The sequence below is a fragment of the Bufo bufo genome, chromosome 4, assembly GCF_905171765.1.
Source record: "Bufo bufo chromosome 4, aBufBuf1.1, whole genome shotgun sequence".
Classification (NCBI taxonomy): Eukaryota; Metazoa; Chordata; class Amphibia; order Anura; family Bufonidae; genus Bufo; species Bufo bufo.
The window spans coordinates 1,833,002-1,852,885 of NC_053392.1; the positions used below are offsets into that span (position 1 = coordinate 1,833,002).

The 19,884-nt window shown below is 46.1% G+C and overlaps 1 protein-coding gene across 1 annotated transcript in view; it reads right to left on the minus strand.

The window, feature by feature from the left end:
- The window catches only part of LOC120997515 (cytochrome P450 4B1-like), a 114,066-nt gene extending 102,870 nt beyond the window's left edge, over positions 1–11,196 (minus strand). Inside the window, exon 1 of the mRNA XM_040427595.1 lies at positions 11,055–11,196. Within this exon, the coding sequence (XP_040283529.1) occupies positions 11,055–11,196 (142 nt within the window). The remainder of the gene's footprint in view (positions 1–11,054) is intronic.
- Positions 11,197–19,884: the final 8,688 nt, after the last annotated feature.

Sequence of the window (19,884 nt, forward strand, 5' to 3'; positions counted from 1 at the left end):
CATTACTAGATCTCATACATTACTGGATCTTATACATTACTGGATCTTATACATTACTAGATCTCATACATTACTGGATCTTAGACATTACTGGATCTTATACATTACTGGATCTTATACATTACTGGATCTTATATACATTACTGGATCATATATACATTACTGGATCTTATACATTACTAGATCTTATACATTACTAGATCTTATACATTACTGGATCTTATACATTACTAGATCTCATACATTACTGGATCTTATACATTACTAGATCATATATATATTACTGGATCTTATACATTACTAGATCTTATACATTACTAGATCTTATACATTACTGGATCTCATACATTACTAGATCTTAGACATTACTGGATCTTATACATTACTAGATCTTATACATTAATGGATCTTATACATTACTGGATCTTATACATTACTGGATATTATATACATTACTGGATCTTATACATTACTGGATCTTATACATTACTAGATCTCATACATTACTAGATCTTATACATTACTGGATCTCATACATTACTAGATCTTATATACATTACTAGATCTTATACATTACTGGATCTTATACATTACTAGATCTTATACATTACTAGATCTTAGACATTACTGGATCTTATACATTACTAGATCTTATACATTACTGGATCTTATACATTACTGGATCTTATACATTACTGGATATTATATACATTACTGGATCTTATACATTACTGGATCTTATACATTACTGGATCTCATACATTACTGGATCTTATACATTACTGGATCTTATACATTACTAGATCTCATACATTACTGGATCTTAGACATTACTGGATCTTATACATTACTAGATCTTATACATTACTGGATCTTATACATTACTGGATATTATATACATTACTGGATCTTATACATTACTGGATCTTATACATTACTAGATCTCATACATTACTAGATCTTATACATTACTAGATCTTATACATTACTGGATCTTATACATTACTAGATCTTATACATTACTGGATCTTATACATTACTGGATATTATATACATTACTGGATCTTATACATTACTAGATCTCATACATTACTAGATCTTATACATTACTGGATCTCATACATTACTAGATCTTAGACATTACTGGATCTTATACATTACTAGATCTTATACATTACTGGATCTTATACATTACTGGATCTTATACATTTCTGGATATTATACATTACTGGATCTTATACATTACTAGATCTCATACATTACTGGATCTTATACATTACTGGATCTTATACATTACTAGATCTCATACATTACTGGATCTTAGACATTACTGGATCTTATACATTACTGGATCTTATACATTACTGGATCTTATATACATTACTGGATCATATATACATTACTGGATCTTATACATTACTAGATCTTTTACATTACTAGATCTTATACATTACTGGATCTTATACATTACTAGATCTCATACATTACTGGATCTTATACATTACTAGATCATATATATATTACTGGATCTTATACATTACTAGATCTTATACATTACTAGATCTTATACATTACTGGATCTCATACATTACTAGATCTTAGACATTACTGGATCTTATACATTACTAGATCTTATACATTACTGGATCTTATACATTACTGGATCTTATACATTACTGGATATTATATACATTACTGGATCTTATACATTACTGGATCTTATACATTACTAGATCTCATACATTACTAGATCTTATACATTACTGGATCTCATACATTACTAGATCTTATATACATTACTAGATCTTATACATTACTGGATCTTATACATTACTGGATCTTATACATTACTGGATATTATATACATTACTGGATCTTATACATTACTGGATCTTATACATTACTGGATCTCATACATTACTGGATCTTATACATTACTGGATCTTATACATTACTAGATCTCATACATTACTGGATCTTAGACATTACTGGATCTTATACATTACTAGATCTTATACATTACTGGATCTTATACATTACTGGATCTTATACATTACTGGATATTATATACATTACTGGATCTTATACATTACTGGATCTTATACATTACTAGATCTCATACATTACTAGATCTTATACATTACTGGATCTTATACATTACTAGATCTTATACATTACTAGATCTTATACATTACTGGATCTTATACATTACTGGATCTTATACATTACTGGATCTCATACATTACTGGATCTTATACATTACTGGATCTTATACATTACTAGATCTTATACATTACTGGATCTTATACATTACTGGATCTTATACATTACTAGATCTCATACATTACTGGATCTTATACATTACTGGATCTTATACATTACTAGATCTTATACATTACTAGATCTTATACATTACTGGATCTTATACATTACTGGATCTTATACAATACTAGATCTTATACATTACTGGATCTTATACATTACTAGATCTTATACATTACTGGATCTTATACATTACTGGATCATATATACATTACTGGATCATATATACATTACTGGATCTTATACATTACTTGATCTTATACATTACTAGATCTTATATATTACTAGATCTTATACATTACTAGATCTTATACATTACTGGATCTTATACATTACTGGATCTTATACATTACTAGATCTTATACATTACTAGATCTTATACATTACTAGATCTTATACATTACTGGATCTTATACATTACTAGATCTTATACATTACTAGATCTTATACATTACTGGATCTTATACATTACTAGATCTTATATACATTACTAGATCTCATACATTACTGGATCCCATACATTACTGGATCTTATACATTACTGGATCTTATACATTACTGGATCTTATACATTACTAGATCTTATACATTACTGTCACGGGGTCCTATTCCGGTATCCCAAAATCAACAGAGCGAGGAATGAGTTAACAGCCCAAGGAACTTTTTTATATGCAAACCGAAAGGTCCATAAAACACTCCACCACACAAAGGGTAAAATAGTCCAGGAACACGGCTACAGTTCAATAGCAGGATAAATACCCCAGGAGATGAGGGTCACACTCCTCCAGCTTGGAGATCGATATGGCAGTATGGCTCCAGATGCTTCTTCTCTGTAGAGGCAGTATATTCCAGGGTAAGCAAGGTTCCTCCCAGTCTCTTTGGGGTGCTGTCCTTAGCATCAGCGTCCCTTAAAGGATCTATCTTGCTGGCCTCTTGTCCTTCTCAGGTTCTGTCCTTATATTCCCGGGGTAGGCAGACAGGGTGGATGGTTTTCGGCCCCCCCAGACCTGGAAATGGTGCCTCAGTGATCAAGGAACCACAGGGGGTGATCTCCAGCATTTAGAGAGCAGAGGGTCATGAATGGACAGTCAGGAAATGTCAGCAGGGCTTCATCAAGAGGCATGAGGACAGCCAGGCTGCCGATGGTAGTGATGGACAAAAATCGGCCGGGACGGTTCGCAAATGCGATCAAATGTTCGCGAACCGCAAGTTCGCGGCGGGCCCCATTCATTTTAATGGCAGAAAAACCTTCAGGTGTCACCGCCAGTTCTGTGAGAAGGTCTGGCAGACGTCCTTCTCTACCTCTTGTATGACGTTCTTTGTTTGGTTTCACTTTGTCATCTCCTTTCCTTCTGCCAGGTGTCACTTATTTAGACTAATCGTCTTCCTTTATATTCCCTCCCATACTGCCTCACCTTGCGGTTTATACTACTTCCTGGATGAAGTATTCACTGCTGGAGGGTGCTGCTGCTGTTTGCTCAGATAAGTCTTTTCCTTTATTGTGTTTCCTTGCTGGCTTGATTCTAGGTGACCCTGACTCCGTCCGTATTAAGTGCAGGGAGCCTGTGGTCGTGTCCCCTCACTATTATAGGGTTTTCAGGTGTCACACAGTCTTAGGTACGTGGGCATGGAATCGTCTACCATTGAGACACTTGCATGTGCATAGCAGTCAGGGAGAGCTCTTGGGGTTTTATAGGGCTCACCTATATGCTCACCTATATGCTCCTTAGATTGGGATCAAGCCAGTCGGTGATTTATTTATAAGTTCCATCTATCTGCAACTTTATCCGTGACATCAGGTCACATTCTCAGCCATTAAATACTTAGTAGAAGTGCACAAATCGTCCCAGAACATGGACAGTGACATACTAGAGGGGAATCAATGTCAAACATTCCCCCAAAAAATATGTATTTTAATCAGGGGCCATTTTTATGCGTCTTAAAGGGAAACTCTCAAAAATGTGCCCTGCTGTAGCCTAGAAACATTTTATTTTAGGCCATGGGAGTACAGGCCCCAAACATTAGGCATTCACCGGACAGAAAACATCAAGTGATTATGTGGCTGGAGGTACATTAGAAGGTCATTGGATATCAATTTTACTGCAGGACAGTGGAGTACAGGCCCCAAACATTAGGCATTCACCGGACAGAAAAGAACAATTGATAATGTGGTTGGAGGTATATTAGACGGTCATTGGATATCAATTTTACTGCAGGCCAGTAAAAATACAGGTCAAATACATATGTACTAAAAGTATAAAAACATGGCTAACGAAATCCCCCCTCTTGAAAAAAAAAACAATGGTAATAGGTGAAATTCAATTACACGTGGTCGTCACAGGTGTTGAATTCCTCTGAGATCCATGCCTCATTTATTTTTATAAATGTGAGGTAGTCCACACTGTCGTGAGCTAGGCAAGTGCGCTTATCGGTCACGATCACCCCTGCTGCGCTGAACGTCCTTTCTGACAGGACACTGGATGAAGGGCAAGCCAAAAGTTCCATGGCAAATCTTGCCAGATCTGGCCACAGGTCAAGCCTGCACACCCAGTAGTCCAGGGGTTCCTCGCTTCTCAGAGCGTCCACATCGGCCGTTAACCCGATGTAGTCGGACACCTGTCGGTCTGGGCGTTCCCTGAGGCTGAATCCGGAGGGAGGCTGTCAATGGGTTGGCTGCAAGAAGGATCTCATATCTGAAGTGACCAACACATCTTCAAACTTCCCTCTTCTTGCATGCGCTGTAGAATTGGTACCCACAACTGTTTCTCTGTGAGTGGAAATTCCTCTGCCAGCGCCCGAAAAAGCAGAATGCAGCATCTCTCGCAGCAAGGCCTGGAAATTTTGCATTCTGACAGCCCTCTGTGATGCTGGTAACATGTCCGCATTTTGTGTTGGTACAGGGGGTCTAGGTACGTTGCCACCCAGTACTGGTCCTTGCCCTTGATGCTTTTTATACGGGGGTCCCTCTTCAAACACTGGAGCATGAAGGCCCCCATTTGCACTAAACTGGAAGCGGTGGAGCGGCCTGGCTCCTGCTCATCATCCAGGATAATGTCGTCCTGGTTCTCCTCCCCCCAGCCACGGACAACACCAGGGATCCCCAGAAAAGTTTAAAGCCTGCTCTTCTTGCTCCTCCTCCGCCCCACCACCATCCTCCTCGGACTCCTCTTCAGATTCCTGCTGACTTGTCTCAGATGGAGCAGCCCCTCCTGGGAATTCATCCAGCATTGCGACTTCCTCATCTTCCTGCTCCTCGATGGCTTGATCAATGACACAACGCAATGCACGCTCCAGAAAGAAGGCGTAAGGTACGATGTCACTGATGGCGCCCTGGCTGCGACTGACCAGTTTGGTTATCTCATCAAATGGCCGCAGAAGTCTGCATGCGTCGCGCATGAGCAGCCACTGGCGTTGTGAAAATAAACCAAGCTCCCCAGATCCTGTCCTGCCGCAGAGTTCGTACAGGTAGTCGTTAGCGGCACGTTTCTGCTGGAGCAGCCTATCAAGCATATACAAGGTGGAGTTCCATCGCGTCGGGCAGTCACAAATCAGACGTCTGACGGGCAGGTGGTGTCGCCGCTGAACGTCAGCAAGGCGAGCCATGGCCGTGTAAGATCTTCTGAAATGGACAGAGATTTTCCTGGCCTGCCGCAAGACGTCCTGGACCCCGGGGTATTTGGCAACAATTTGGCAACAACTTATTCAGGACGTGTGCCATGCACGGCACGTGTGTCATTCTGCCCTGTTTCAGCGCGCACAGCAGATTGGCACCGTTGTCGCACACCACTTTACCAACTGTCAAATTGAGCGAGGTTAGCCACTGATCGGCCTGTGAACGCAGAGCTGAAAGCAGTGCAGGACCGGTGTGGCTCTTGGCTTCCAGGCACAACAGCCGCAGCACAGCATGGCAACATCTCACCTGGCACGTCGAATAGGTTCTGGGGAGCTGGGGGGCGCAGCGGAAGAGGCGGTAGCAGTGGAAAAGGAGGAGTCAGCCGAGGAGACAGAGGACGGAGTAGGAGGAGGAGAATAAGAGGCAGGCCTGCATGCAATCCATGGCGGTAACACCAAATCCACACGGGTGCCACGGGTTGCATGCTTGACGGCCGTCAGAAGGTTCACCCAGTGGGCAGTAAAAGTTATGTACCTTTCCTGCCCGTGTTTTGCTAGACTTAAAGGGATTCTGTCACCAAGTTTTGGGCTATAGAGATGCAGACATGCACGGCTAGATCGCCGCTAGCATGTCCGCAATATACCTGTCCTATAGGGCTGTGTGCTTTTATTTTCTTTAAAAAAGGATTTTAGAGATATGTAAATTAGTCTTGTAGTTGCCCAAGGGGCTATAGGAACCTTCCTGGTGCCCAGCCATGCCCGCCTGTGAAGGAGCCCAGCACCGCCTATGTCCTCCGAATCTCCTCCTTTCATCAACGATAGATTGCCGAAATCTCGCGATGCGCGAGCTCGCGCATGCGCAGTTCTTTCCCTGAGGCTGATGCCAGCACAGGGAAGGAACACTATACCGGCACTGTGCATGCGCGAGCTCGCAATCTATCGGTGATGAAAGGAGGAGGACATAGGCGGTGCTGGGCGGTCGTCCCTAGGTTTGTGTTGGGCTTACCTCGTCTTATGCGTTGACAGCACAGGCTGCAGATGGCAACACTATTGTCAGCAGCGGACATGTTAAAAAAAAAACACACTGCGGAGCCATGTGCTGGCGTCCTGGGAGCACCAGATGTGACCGTGCATGGTGGATGGCTCGCTTCTGATACATTTGCAGTCTGCTTTTTGCCTCCTGTGCCCTGCTCTGCCTGCTTCTCCTCCCTATCTGCTGCTCCGTCTCTCCCTCTGAACTCCCCTCCTCTTCCTCTCTTGTGGGCACCCACGTAAAGTGTCCATCGACACGTCATCATCGTCCCCTTCACCACCACTGACATTAGAGATCTCAGAGTAGGCAGCAACAGCGGGGACCACCCTCATTGGGCTGATCTGGGTACTGTCGTCAGACTGCTGGGTGGCGGCCATTGCTACCTCCTCTTCCTCATCCGATGCCAAGAATGGCTGGGCATCGGTTTAGATCTGGGAAAGGATGGGAAAATAATTCCTTTGATTTGACTGGGGGGGCTATGGTGGTGGTGGTGTCTTTGGGGGTGCACACAGCAGAGAGTGAAGAGGGTGCAGATACAGAGGATGAGGAGGGTGGAGAAGAGGAAGGCTGAGTGAGCCACTCCACCAACTCTGGTGCGTCCTTTGACGTAATCGCATGCACCTTCTCCAACTTCCCACTTAGGGTCCGGCCTGGTGCACCTGCCCGACCCCTACCACCCCTGCAGAACGGCCTGTCTCTTCCTCTGTCTGTCATTTTCCAAATGTCCCTGTGACAAAAGTCCCTATAGAAGAAGAGTATTTGTGGAAGCTGGTGTATTCCAGGCCTCAATCAATATTTTTTGGAAGCCAGTATATCAATCCCCTCTATCAGTATTTTGTGGAAACAGGTATATAGAACCCAATAATGAGTATTTGCTGTAAGCCGGCAAATCAAACCTCTTAATTGATATTTGGTGGAAGCTGGTATATCATACCCCTCAATCAGTATTTTGGGGAAACAGGTATATCACACCCCTTATTCTATTTTTTGGGGGGCAACAGGTAAATCACACCAGTTGCAATTAGTTATTCGAATAGCGTTTGTCACTCTGTGTAGCTGCGGTATCTCAGCAGAACCGCACACAACTGCTGCACAATACAAATGCACTATATAGAAAGTATATTATAGGTATATCACACCCCTGCCTCAATCAGTTTTTTTTTTTGAGGGGGAGGCAACAGGTAAATCACACCATTAGAAATGATTTGTTCCAATAGTGTTTGTCCCTCTATATACCTGCGGTATCTCAGCAGAACCGCACACAACTGCTGCACAATACAAATACACTATAATATAATTTCTATGTTAGAAAGTATATTATAAGAATATTACACCTCTCAGTATATCACACCTATCGATAGCACACCTATACCAGTCCTTAAAAGGACTTTTGTGGCCCTATTAGCTAGCGTTTTGTGTCCCTAACAGTCTGTCCCTGCCCCACACGGCAACCTCTCCCTACACTGGCAAAAGACTGTGTGGCGAAACCAACCTCGCCACTGGGTTTTGGAGGGGCCTGTTTGCCAGCCTCCTGCCCCAGGATTATGGCCCATACTAACTGTAAAGGAGAAGACAGACCGGCCGCACAGCTTAAATCTGTGGAACTGTTTTGGGCAGGAAAGCCATGCTTGCGGTCGGCCAAATGTGACTTCCATGGAATTCGGGAACCCCTGCTCGGATCTGGGTGATTTTTGGATATGTTGTTCACCCAGATCAGAGCTATCCATGGATGTATACATTATGGGAATGTGGTTTTGAGGTGTGTGACAGACATATCTGTCTTTGTAATTGTATTTTGTTATGGGAGGGTACCCAGATAGCTAATTGTATTGTATTCGTGTAGTCTGAGTGCCATTCACCTAATGATATGCACTCAGACTTGAGCTATCTGGGGCTATGTTAAATGTCTGTGTTTGCTGTGAGGGTGTGACATTGTGTGTTTGGGTGGTGATTTCTGTCCTGTTGTTCCCACATGTGTATTGGCGATTTCCCTTTGTCTTGAGAGATAATTGAATTACTCCTCGGGTGTCTCCAGGGCAGAGAGGAGGAAACCATGATGCATTGTGGGGATGTATTGTGTCTGTGTATCCTGAATTGCTGCATATCTGTCCTGTGTCACAGTCTTCCTTCTGGTCCACTAGGGGCGTGTCCACCAGATGGGGACCTGCATAAATGCGGGCGGGTAGCCCTCAATAAAGAGTTCCTGTTTTTATACCTTCATGAAGTCTTGGCTCATGTTTGGGGGATGGAATAACTGCACTCTTGGGGATTGCTATATCACAATACTCCCCTGAGTATAAGCTCTTGTAAGAGCTTGCTCCTGGTTCCTGTCTCTGCATTTAGGAGAGGTTCACCCACTGGAGCCTGGAGCCTTGTCATAGGTCCAGGGTGGGTAGGAGACGGCGAGACCTCCACCAAGCTTCGGCGATTCGTGGGGTCTGCAGTGCTGACTGTGTCAAGTGGAGTGCTTGGAGTCCTCGGGAAGCACTAGGAGCAGCTATCAACGGAGGTACCCAGTCGGGGTGCTAGGCGTTCCGTTACACACTGAATGTAAAATGGCGGCCAGATCAGGTTTATTTATAGGGTAGGGGGAGTGTCCATGTGCTGAAATGTCTCAATTGGCTGTCCTGTACCACCTGATGGATGTGTCATGGGTCAAAGTTCTTCACAATGCTAAGAATATGGCACCGGCGGACATTGTCATATGTTTGCATGTTCGGCGAATCGGGAACGCGCAAAGTTTGCCGATAAATGATCACCGGGCGAAGCGCAAGGCCATCTCTACCCCCTTCCCTTCATCAAGCGATTTTTAATATAATTTTTTTTTTTTAAATGTAATAAAAATAGACCTATTAGATATCGCCGTGTCTTTACAGAGCAGCTCTATAAAAATCTCACATGATCTACCCCCTCAGGTAAACGCCATAAAAAATAAAATTAAAACTGTGCCAAAACAGCCATTTTTTGGTCACCTTGCCCCAAAAAAGTGTAATATTGAATGTATCCAAAAATGGTAACAGTACAAAATGTCAACTCTTCCCACGAAAAACGAGCCCCTGCACAAGATGATCGGCAGAAAAATAAAAAATATGACTTTCAGAAAATATAGACACAAAAACATGATTTTCTTTTTCAAAAATACTTTTTATTGTGCAAAACTGAAATAAAAATAAAATAGACATATTATGTATCGCTGCATCCGTAAAGACCTGCTCTATACAAATAACACATGATCTACCCTCTCAGGTGTACGCCGTAAAAAAAAAAAATAATTGGTCAAAACAGACATTTTTTGGTCACCTTGACCTAAAAAAGTGTAATATTGAACGTTAAAAAAATCATATATCCCCAAAAATAGCATCAGTAGAACATTATCCCATAGTTTCCAAAATGGGGTCACTTTTTGGAAGTTTCTACTGTAGGGGGCATCAGGGGGGCTTCAAAAGAGACATGACAACTTAAACTCCTTCCCTTCTGTGCCCGGCCGTGTGCCCATACAGCAGTTTACGACCAAGTGTGGGGGGTCTCTTTAAACTGCAGAAGGCTGACACAAAATCAACATAACTAGCTTCAGTCCCAGAATCCACAAAAGCCAAACCAGAAACAGTCCGTCCTTAAGAAGACAGATTAACAGGCAGTAAAACTCTGCCACTTCTTTAGGGAGATACCGGTGTGTCTGAGTGACAGACAAGGACAGATCGTTCCCACTTACCTTCCCTAAGATGTCTGTCGAGTCAGACAGCTAAAATTATAGCCTCATCTAGGGACCCTTGGGTCGGGTGGCTAACTAGACTAGACTAAACTGAGATCTAAGGGCCAGATCATTCCAGCCAGACCAGTACACCACTTGCGGAACTCCTCTACCAGTCCTCTGCCTTGACGCAACTAGAGAAGCTGACTCCCTGCGTCAGCTGCTCTGTCTGGCTCATCATACAAAAGCAGAAAAGAATGGGTTAACAGAATACAACTGGAATTGGTTGGAAGTTAGAATGCCCACTCCTGGGGGTCACCTTGCAACAGAGACATGATGATACTGACTCTCTGTGCTTTGGTACCCAAGGAGTGAGGTCTCATGCAAAACCCTTACGCTCACCAGAGAAGCGTTGAGGGAGCTTAACCTTAGACTTCACCAGTGACGGGGCTACAGGAACTAGTCTGATGGGACTTTCTCCGTTAAATCCTGCACCAACTGGGCTACACTCTCCATCTGTGTGGCTAACGGCGTCCATGATTGTGCAGGTGGAACTAACTTTTATGCCAGTGATAATGTAATGCCTGTCACATAACAAGGACAGTGAGGCCCTGAACTGAAACTCCCCACTGCCCCTACCTACTTAGTACAAGTAGCAGGATCACCACTGGTCTCAGGGTATTTAATATGTTAAGGAAGGAGTCATTCTTTTTATACAATTTGTCACAGCCGATGACTGCACTCCTGAGTATGCAGTGTCACCGGTGATTGTTTTACAGGACAGTGGGAATGGTGGCACAGCTGGTGAGTATGCTCCTGAGTATGCAGTGTCACCGGTGTTTGTTTTACAGGACAGCAGGAATGGTGGCACAGCTGGTGAGTATGCTCCTGAGTATGCAGTGTCACCGGTGTTTGTTTTACAGGACAGCAGGAATGGTGGCACAGCTGGTGAGTACGCTCCTGAGTATGCAGTGTCACCGGTGTTTGTTTTACAGGACAGCGGGAATGGTGGCACAGCTGGTGAGTACGCTCCTCAGTATGCAGTGTCACCGGTGATTGTTTTACAGGACAGCAGGAATGGTGGCACAGCTGGTGAGTACGCTCCTGAGTATGCAGTGTCACCGGTGATTGTTTTACAGGACAGTGGGAATGGTGGCACTGCTGGCGAGTATGCTCCTGAGTATGCAGTGTCACCGGTGTTTGTTTTACAGGACAGCAGGAATGGTGGCACAGCTGGCGAGTACGCTCCTCATTATGCAGTGTCACCGGTGATTGTTTTACAGGACAGCGGGAATGGTGGCACAGCCGATGACTGCACTCCTGAGTATGCAGTGCCACCGGTGATTGTTTTACAGAACAGTGGGAATGGTGGCACAGCTGGTGAGTACGCTCCTGAGTATGCAGTGTCACCGGTGATTGTTTTACAGGACAGTGGGAATGGTGGCACAGCTGGCGAGTATGCTCCTGAGTATGCAGTGTCACCGGTGTTTGTTTTACAGGACAGCAGGAATGGTGGCACAGCTGGTGAGTATGCTCCTGAGTATGCAGTGTCACCGGTGATTGTTTTACAGGACAGCGGGAATGGTGGCACAGCTGGCGAGTACGCTCCTCATTATGCAGTGTCACCGGTGATTGTTTTACAGGACAGCAGGAATGGTGGCACAGCTGGTGAGTACGCTCCTGAGTATGCAGTGTCACCGGTGATTGTTTTACAGGACAGTGGGAATGGTGGCACAGCTGGCGAGTATGCTCCTGAGTATGCAGTGTCACCGGTGTTTGTTTTACAGGACAGCAGGAATGGTGGCACAGCTGGCGAGTACGCTCCTGAGTATGCAGTGTCACCGGTGTTTGTTTTACAGGACAGCAGGAATGGTGTCACAGCCGATGACTGCACTCCTGAGTATGCAGTGTCACCGGTGATTGTTTTACAGGACAGCGGGAATGGTGGCACAGCTGGCGAGTACGCTCCTCATTATGCAGTGTCACCGGTGATTGTTTTACAGGACAGTGGGAATGGTGGCACAGCTGGTGAGTACGCTCCTGAGTATGCAGTGTCACCGGTGATTGTTTTACAGGACAGCAGGAATGGTGGCACAGCTGGCGAGTACGCTCCTGAGTATGCAGTGTCACCGGTGTTTGTTTTACAGGACAGCAGGAATGGTGTCACAGCCGATGACTGCACTCCTGAGTATGCAGTGCCACCGGTGATTGTTTTACAGAACAGTGGGAATGGTGGCACAGCTGGTGAGTACGCTCCTCAGTATGCAGTGTCACCGGTGATTGTTTTACAGGACAGTGGGAATGGTGGCACAGCTGGCGAGTATGCTACTGAGTATGCAGTGTCACCGGTGTTTGTTTTACAGGACAGTGGGAATGGTGGCACAGCTGGTGAGTACGCTCCTGAGTATGCAGTGTCACCGGTGATTGTTTTACAGGACAGTGGGAATGGTGGCACAGCTGGCGAGTATGCTCCTGAGTATGCAGTGTCACCGGTGTTTGTTTTACAGGACAGCAGGAATGGTGTCACAGCCGATGACTGCACTCCTGAGTATGCAGTGTCACCAGTGATTGTTTTACAGGACAGTGGGAATGGTGGCACAGCTGGCGAGTACGCTCCTCATTATGCAGTGCCACCGGTGATTGTTTTACAGAACAGTGGGAATGGTGGCACAGCTGGTGAGTACGCTCCTGAGTATGCAGTGTCACCGGTGATTGTTTTACAGGACAGTGGGAATGGTGGCACAGCTGGCGAGTATGCTACTGAGTATGCAGTGTCACCGGTGTTTGTTTTACAGGACAGTGGGAATGGTGGCACAGCTGGTGAGTACGCTCCTGAGTATGCAGTGTCACCAGTGATTGTTTTACAGGACAGCGGGAATGGTGGCACAGCCGATGACTGCACTCCTGAGTATGCAGTGCCACCGGTGATTGTTTTACAGAACAGTGGGAATGGTGGCACAGCTGGTGAGTAAGCTCCTCAGTATGCAGTGTCACCGGTGATTGTTTTACAGTACAGCGGGAATGGTGGCAAACACCGGTGGCACTGCATACTCAGGAGCATACTCACCAGCTGTGCCACCGGTGTTTGTTTTCCAGGACAGTGGGAATGGTGGCACAGCTGGCGAGTACGCTCCTCAGTATGCAATGTCACCGGTGATTGTTTTACAGGACAGTGGGAATGGTGGCACAGCTGGTGAGTACGCTCCTCAGTATGCAATGCAGCTGGTCTCTGTTTTACAGGATAGTGGGAATGGTGGCACAGCTGGCGAGTATGCTCCTCAGTATGCAGCACCACCAGTAATTGTTTTACAGGACAGCGGAAATGGTGGCACAGCTGGTGAGTACGCTTCTGAGTATGCAGTGCCACCGGTGTTGGTTTTCCAGGACAGTGGGGCTGTTGGCACAGCTGGAGAGTACACTCCTGAGTATGCAGCACCGCTGGCGAGTTTGTTTTCTAGGACAGTGGAAATGGTTGCACAGCTGGCGAGTACACCCCTGAGTATGCAGCACCGCCGGTGTTTGTTTTCGAGGACAGCGGGGATGGTGGCACAGTGTCACGGCTGTATGTGAGCAACAATAGTATACACAGTAAAAAGAGCTACTGACCGGACCCAAACTAGGGAGGGTAAAGGGTGACCCCTGTCAGACCCTCAAAGCTCTCCCTATGCTGCTAAAGCACATGCCCGGATCCCAATGGCGGAACGAGGCATGCCCACGTGCCTAAGACTGATGACCACTGTAACCCCTACAATAGTGGAAGGGGCACGGCCACCAGTGCCCTACTCAGTATATGGAGGGAACCGTGGCCACCTCAGATCCAGTCAGAAAATAATCAGGTACACAACAATGTCTGTACACTTAGCTGAAGGTGTTGCAGCCGCAGAGAAGACGGATCCAAGGACAGCTGGCAATATCCGGAGTGCTTGCTGCAGCAGAACACAGGTCCAGTGAACTGATAGCTACAAGTGAAGATACTAAAGCAAGAGCTACAACTGAAATGAGAACTATAATCCACGCCCTACAATAGGAGGAGGGGTGATATAAAGAGAGGGAAATCAAACACATGAGGAACAGCTGGGAGGAAGGAAACCAAAAGTAAACAGAGCAGTGAGAACTCCTCCCAGCTCTAGTAGTGACATCATCACAGGGGTGGAGAAACAGAGCTGTGAGAATGTCCCAAAGCTCTGGTAGTGACAGTACCCCCCCCTCTACGGGTGGACTCCGGACACCCAGGACCCACCTTCTCAGGATGAGCCCTATGAAATGCCCTGATGAGGCGAGTGGCTTTAATGTCCGACACCGGAACCCACATCCTCTCCTCAGGACCATAACCCTTCCAATGAACGAGGTACTGAAGAGAACCGCGGACAATGCGAGAGTCCACAATTCTGGAAACCTCAAACTCCAGATTGCCATCAACCAAAATCGGAGGAGGAGGCAAAGAGGAGGGTACCGTGGGCTGGACATATGGTCTTAAGAGAGATCTGTGAAATACATTATGTATCTTCCAAACCCGTGGAAGATCAAGACGGAAGGCAACAGGATTGATGACTGACAAGATTTTATAAGGCCCAATAAACTTGGGACCCAATTTCCAGGAGGGAACCTTCAGTTTAATATTTCTTGTAGACAACCACACCAGATCACCCACATTCGGGTCCGGACCAGGCACACGTCTCTTATCAGCCACACGCCTATACCTCTCACTCATCTTTTTAAGATTACTCTGAATCTTTTGCCAAATGGTAGACAAAGACGAGGAAAATCTCTCCTCCTCAGGTAAACCAGAAAGAGCCCCTCCCGAGAATGTCCCAAACTGCGGATGGAACCCATATGCACCAAAGAATGGTGACTTATCAGAAGATTCCTGACGACGGTTGTTCAGAGCAAACTCAGCAAGAGGGAGAAATGAACACCAATCCTCCTGGTTCTCTGCCACAAAACAGCGCAAATATGTCTCCAGATTCTGATTGAGGCGCTCAGTCTGACCATTCGACTGCGGGTGAAAAGCAGAAGAGAAGGACAGCCGAACCCCCAGGCGAGAACAGAAAGTCTTCCAGAACCTGGACACAAACTGCGTGCCTCTATCGGAAACAATATCAGAGGGAATGCCGTGCAATTTAACAATATGGTCGACAAAAGCTTGCGCCAACGTTTTAGCATTGGGTAAACCAGGGAAAGGTACGAAATGAGCCATCTTGCTAAAACGGTCCACCACCACCAGGATCACCGACTTCCCCGAGGAAGATCCGTGATAAAGTCCATGGACAGGTGTGTCCAAGGACGGGAAGGTATGGGTAACGGGAGAAGGGAACCTGAAGGCCGTGAACGAGGGACCTTAGCGCGAGCGCACGTCTCACAAGCAGCCACAAAACCCTCCACCGACTTACAAAGAGCCGGCCACCAAAATCTCCGAGCAATGAGATCTACCGTGGCTTTACTCCCGGGGTGACCAGCAAGAACCGTATCATGATGCTCCTTAAATAGTTTGTGACGTAGCTCAGGAGGCACGAATAACTTCCCAGAAGGACAACGGGCAGGTGCCTAAGTCTGGGCAGCCTGGACCTCGGCCTCCAAATCGGAATATAGAGCAGAAACAACTACCCCCTCCGCCAAAATGGGACCCGGGTCCTCTGAGTTTCCTCCTCCCGGAAAACAGCGAGAGAGAGCATCAGCCTTCACATTTTTTATCCCAGGTCGGAATGTAACAACAAAATTGAATCTGGAGAAGAACAGAGACCATCTGGCCTGTCTCGGATTCATACGCCTGGCCGACTCCAAGTATGCCAGATTCTTATGGTCGGTAAAAACGGTGATAGGGTGCCTGGCCCCCTCCAACCAATGGCGCCATTCCTCGAAAGCCAACTTGATGGCCAACAACTCCCTATCTCCCACATCATAGTTTCTCTCTGCCGGGGAGAGTTTTTTAGAGAAAAAGGCACAGGGTCGCCATTTGGCAGGAGAAGGGCCCTGGGACAAAACCGCACCCACACCCACCTCGGAAGCATCCACCTCAACAATAAAAGGTAAGGAAACATCGGGATGCACCAAGACGGGAGCAGACACAAAACTCTCTTTAATCTTAGAAAAGGCTGCAAGCGCCTCCTCCGACCAAGAGGAAAAATCCGCCCCCTTTTTTGTCATGTCAGTAAGGGGTTTGACAACAGAGGAATAATTCAAAATGAACTTTCTGTAATAGTTTGCAAAACCCAGAAAGCGCATCAATGCCTTCTGATTCTCAGGAAGCTCCCACTCAAGTACAGCACGGACCTTCTCCGGATCCATGCGAAAACCAGAAGCAGAGAGGAGAAAACCCAGAAATTGAATCTCCGATACCATAAAAAGACATTTCTCCAGCTTGGCGTACAATTTATTTTCCCGCAGAATCTGCAGAACCTGAAAAAGATGATCCTGATGGGTCTGAACATCAGGGGAAAAAATCAAAATATCATCAAGATACACCAATACAAATTTCCCCATCAAATGGTAGAAAATACTGTTAACAAAATGCTGAAAGACGGCCGGAGCATTCATCAGGCCGAAAGGCATAACGAGATTCTCGAAATGCCCATTAGGGGTATTAAAGGCCGTTTTCCATTCATCCCCCTCTCTGACCCTGACCAGGTTGTACGCGCCTCTCAAATCCAATTTGGAAAAAACCTTGGCCCCAACAATTTGGTTGAAGAGGTCCGGGATCAGAGGAAGGGGATAGGGATCGCGAATCGTGATACGGTTCAGCTCTCTAAAATCTAGGCAAGGTCTCAGAGAGCCATCTTTTTTATTAACAAAAAAAAAAAACGCGGCCACAGGTGACTTTGAGGGACGAATATGCCCCTTCTCGAGACTCTCGGAGATATAAGTTCGCATTGCGATTCTTTCCGGTTGTGAGAGATTGTAGAGGCGTGCTTTTGGCAGCTTGGCGCCGGGAATGAGGTTAATGGGACAGTCAAACTCCCGGTGAGGAGGTAGCTCCTGAACACCGCTCTCGGAAAACACGTCCGAGAAATCAGAGAGAAATGATGGCACAGTTTTAGTAGACACCTCTGCAAAAGTCGCTGTGAGACAATTCTCTCTACAAAAGTCACTCCACTCATTTATTTGCCTTCCTTGCCAATCAATAGTGGGGTTATGTCTAGTGAGCCAGGGTAACCCCAAAACTAGAGGAGAAGGCAATCCGTTAAGGACAAAACAAGATATATCCTCCACATGAGTGTCACCTACAGCTAGCCGGATATTGTGAACAATGCCCTTCAGAGATCTCTGTGAGAGTGGAGCAGAGTCAATAGCAAAAACAGGTATATCCTTTTCTAATGTGCAAACCTGAAAACCATGCATGGCTACAAATTGAGTGTCAATAAGATTGACGGCCGCTCCACTATCAACAAAAATCTCACAAGAAATGACTTTGCTCTCTAGCGCCACCCTGGCAGACAGGAGAAAACGGGAACTGCAGGTCAGAGGAAAAGCATCAATTCCTACATCAACTTTGCCCAAAGTAGCAGATGAAGCAGAATTTGATGATTTACCTTTTGAGGTTTTTCTCTTATTATCACTCTTAGTACAGTTCAAGAATCTCCTAGAGCAGCGGTGGGGAACCATTTTGCTGCCAAGGGCCATTTGGATATTTGTAACATCATTCGGGGGCCATACAAAATTCTCAATAAAAATTTTTTACTGCTGTATTTGGTCAAACATATAATTGACTTAGGGATAAGTTACAGAAATTGCACTTCAATTAAAATAATCTAGAGGGCTGTATCTTTGCAGCACAAAATAGCGCCTGCACTATATATATACAGTATATTACATACAATACAGGCGCCATATTGACCACACATAGCAGTCTAATTTTTAAGTTCAGAATGTTACTTATTTGACATTAATGGCAGGAAGCTAAACCCAGGGGGTCCAGAGAGGGGTTCACCCAGCTTTCACTCTCCCTGCCTCTTTCTTCGCAACTGTCCCTGCCTTTGTCCCTTTCTCAGCAAAATATCTGCCCCCACCTCCATCAGCCTGAAATCAGCCTCCTATCAGACCCCCCAGGCCTACATCAGCCTCAGATCAGACTCCCATCAGACCTCTAAGCCTCAGATTAGACCCCAATCAGACCCTTCCTAGCTTCAGATCAGACTCCCATCAGACCCCCAGCCTCAGACCAGACCCAGATCAGACGCCCAGCCTCAGATCAGCCCCCATCAGACCCCCCAGGGTCAGATCAGCCCCTATAAGACCCCCCAGCCTCAGATCAGACCTTCATAATACCCTCCCTAGCCTCAGATCAGCCCCCATCAGACCCTCCCCAGCCTCAGATCAGCCCCCATCAGCCCCCCTAGTCTCAGATCAGACCCCTATCAAACCCCAGCCTCAGATCAGACACCCCCAGCCTCAGATCAGACCCTCCCAAGCCTCAGATCAGACCCCCATCAGACCCTCCCCACCCTCCTTTAGCCTCAGATCAGCCCCAATCAGACATCAGATCAGATACTGTATTTAAGATAAACAAATAAACTTACCTCTCCAGCTCCGTACGGCGCTGCCTCTTGGCAGATTCACTTAACCTCCCTGTTCTTCTTCCTGCCGCACTATATTGTCACCTCACACCGCACAGCGTCAGGTCATAGTGCACGTCTACATGCACTGCGTCCTGACGCTGGATGTGTCAGGACACAGTGTGGGGCTGAAAGAAGACCAGGGAAGGTGAGGACAGCCAGTGCAGTGCTGTTCTCACCTTCCTGTGCCTCCCGTATGCTAATGACCGCTTCCATAATGGAAGGGGTCATAAGCATTTTCACATTATGTTCTGGCAGGGGGCCGGGGGCCACATGAAATGATACCGTGGGCCGCATACGGCCCTCGGGCCGGAGGTTCCCCACCCCTGTCCTAGAGGGACAAACATTTGCCAAATGACCTATGCCCCCACAACAAAAACACACCATACTCTGAGGACTAAATCCTCTTTTATCAGGGACAAGTCGACCTAGCTGCATGGGCTCCTCCTCAGAGGGGAGCGAGACAGGATGAGGCCCCTGCACACTGAATGAGTCCGCACCACTGCCCCTAGACTGACAATGGCTGGACAGAGAGGTCTCGTTTCTTTCTCTTAGACGCCTGTCAAGGCGTACCGCCAATGACATGGCAGACTCTAAGGACGTTGGTCTCTCATGGAAAGCAAACGCATCTTTCAATCTCTCTGAGAGACCATGACAGAACTGACTCCGGAGTGCAG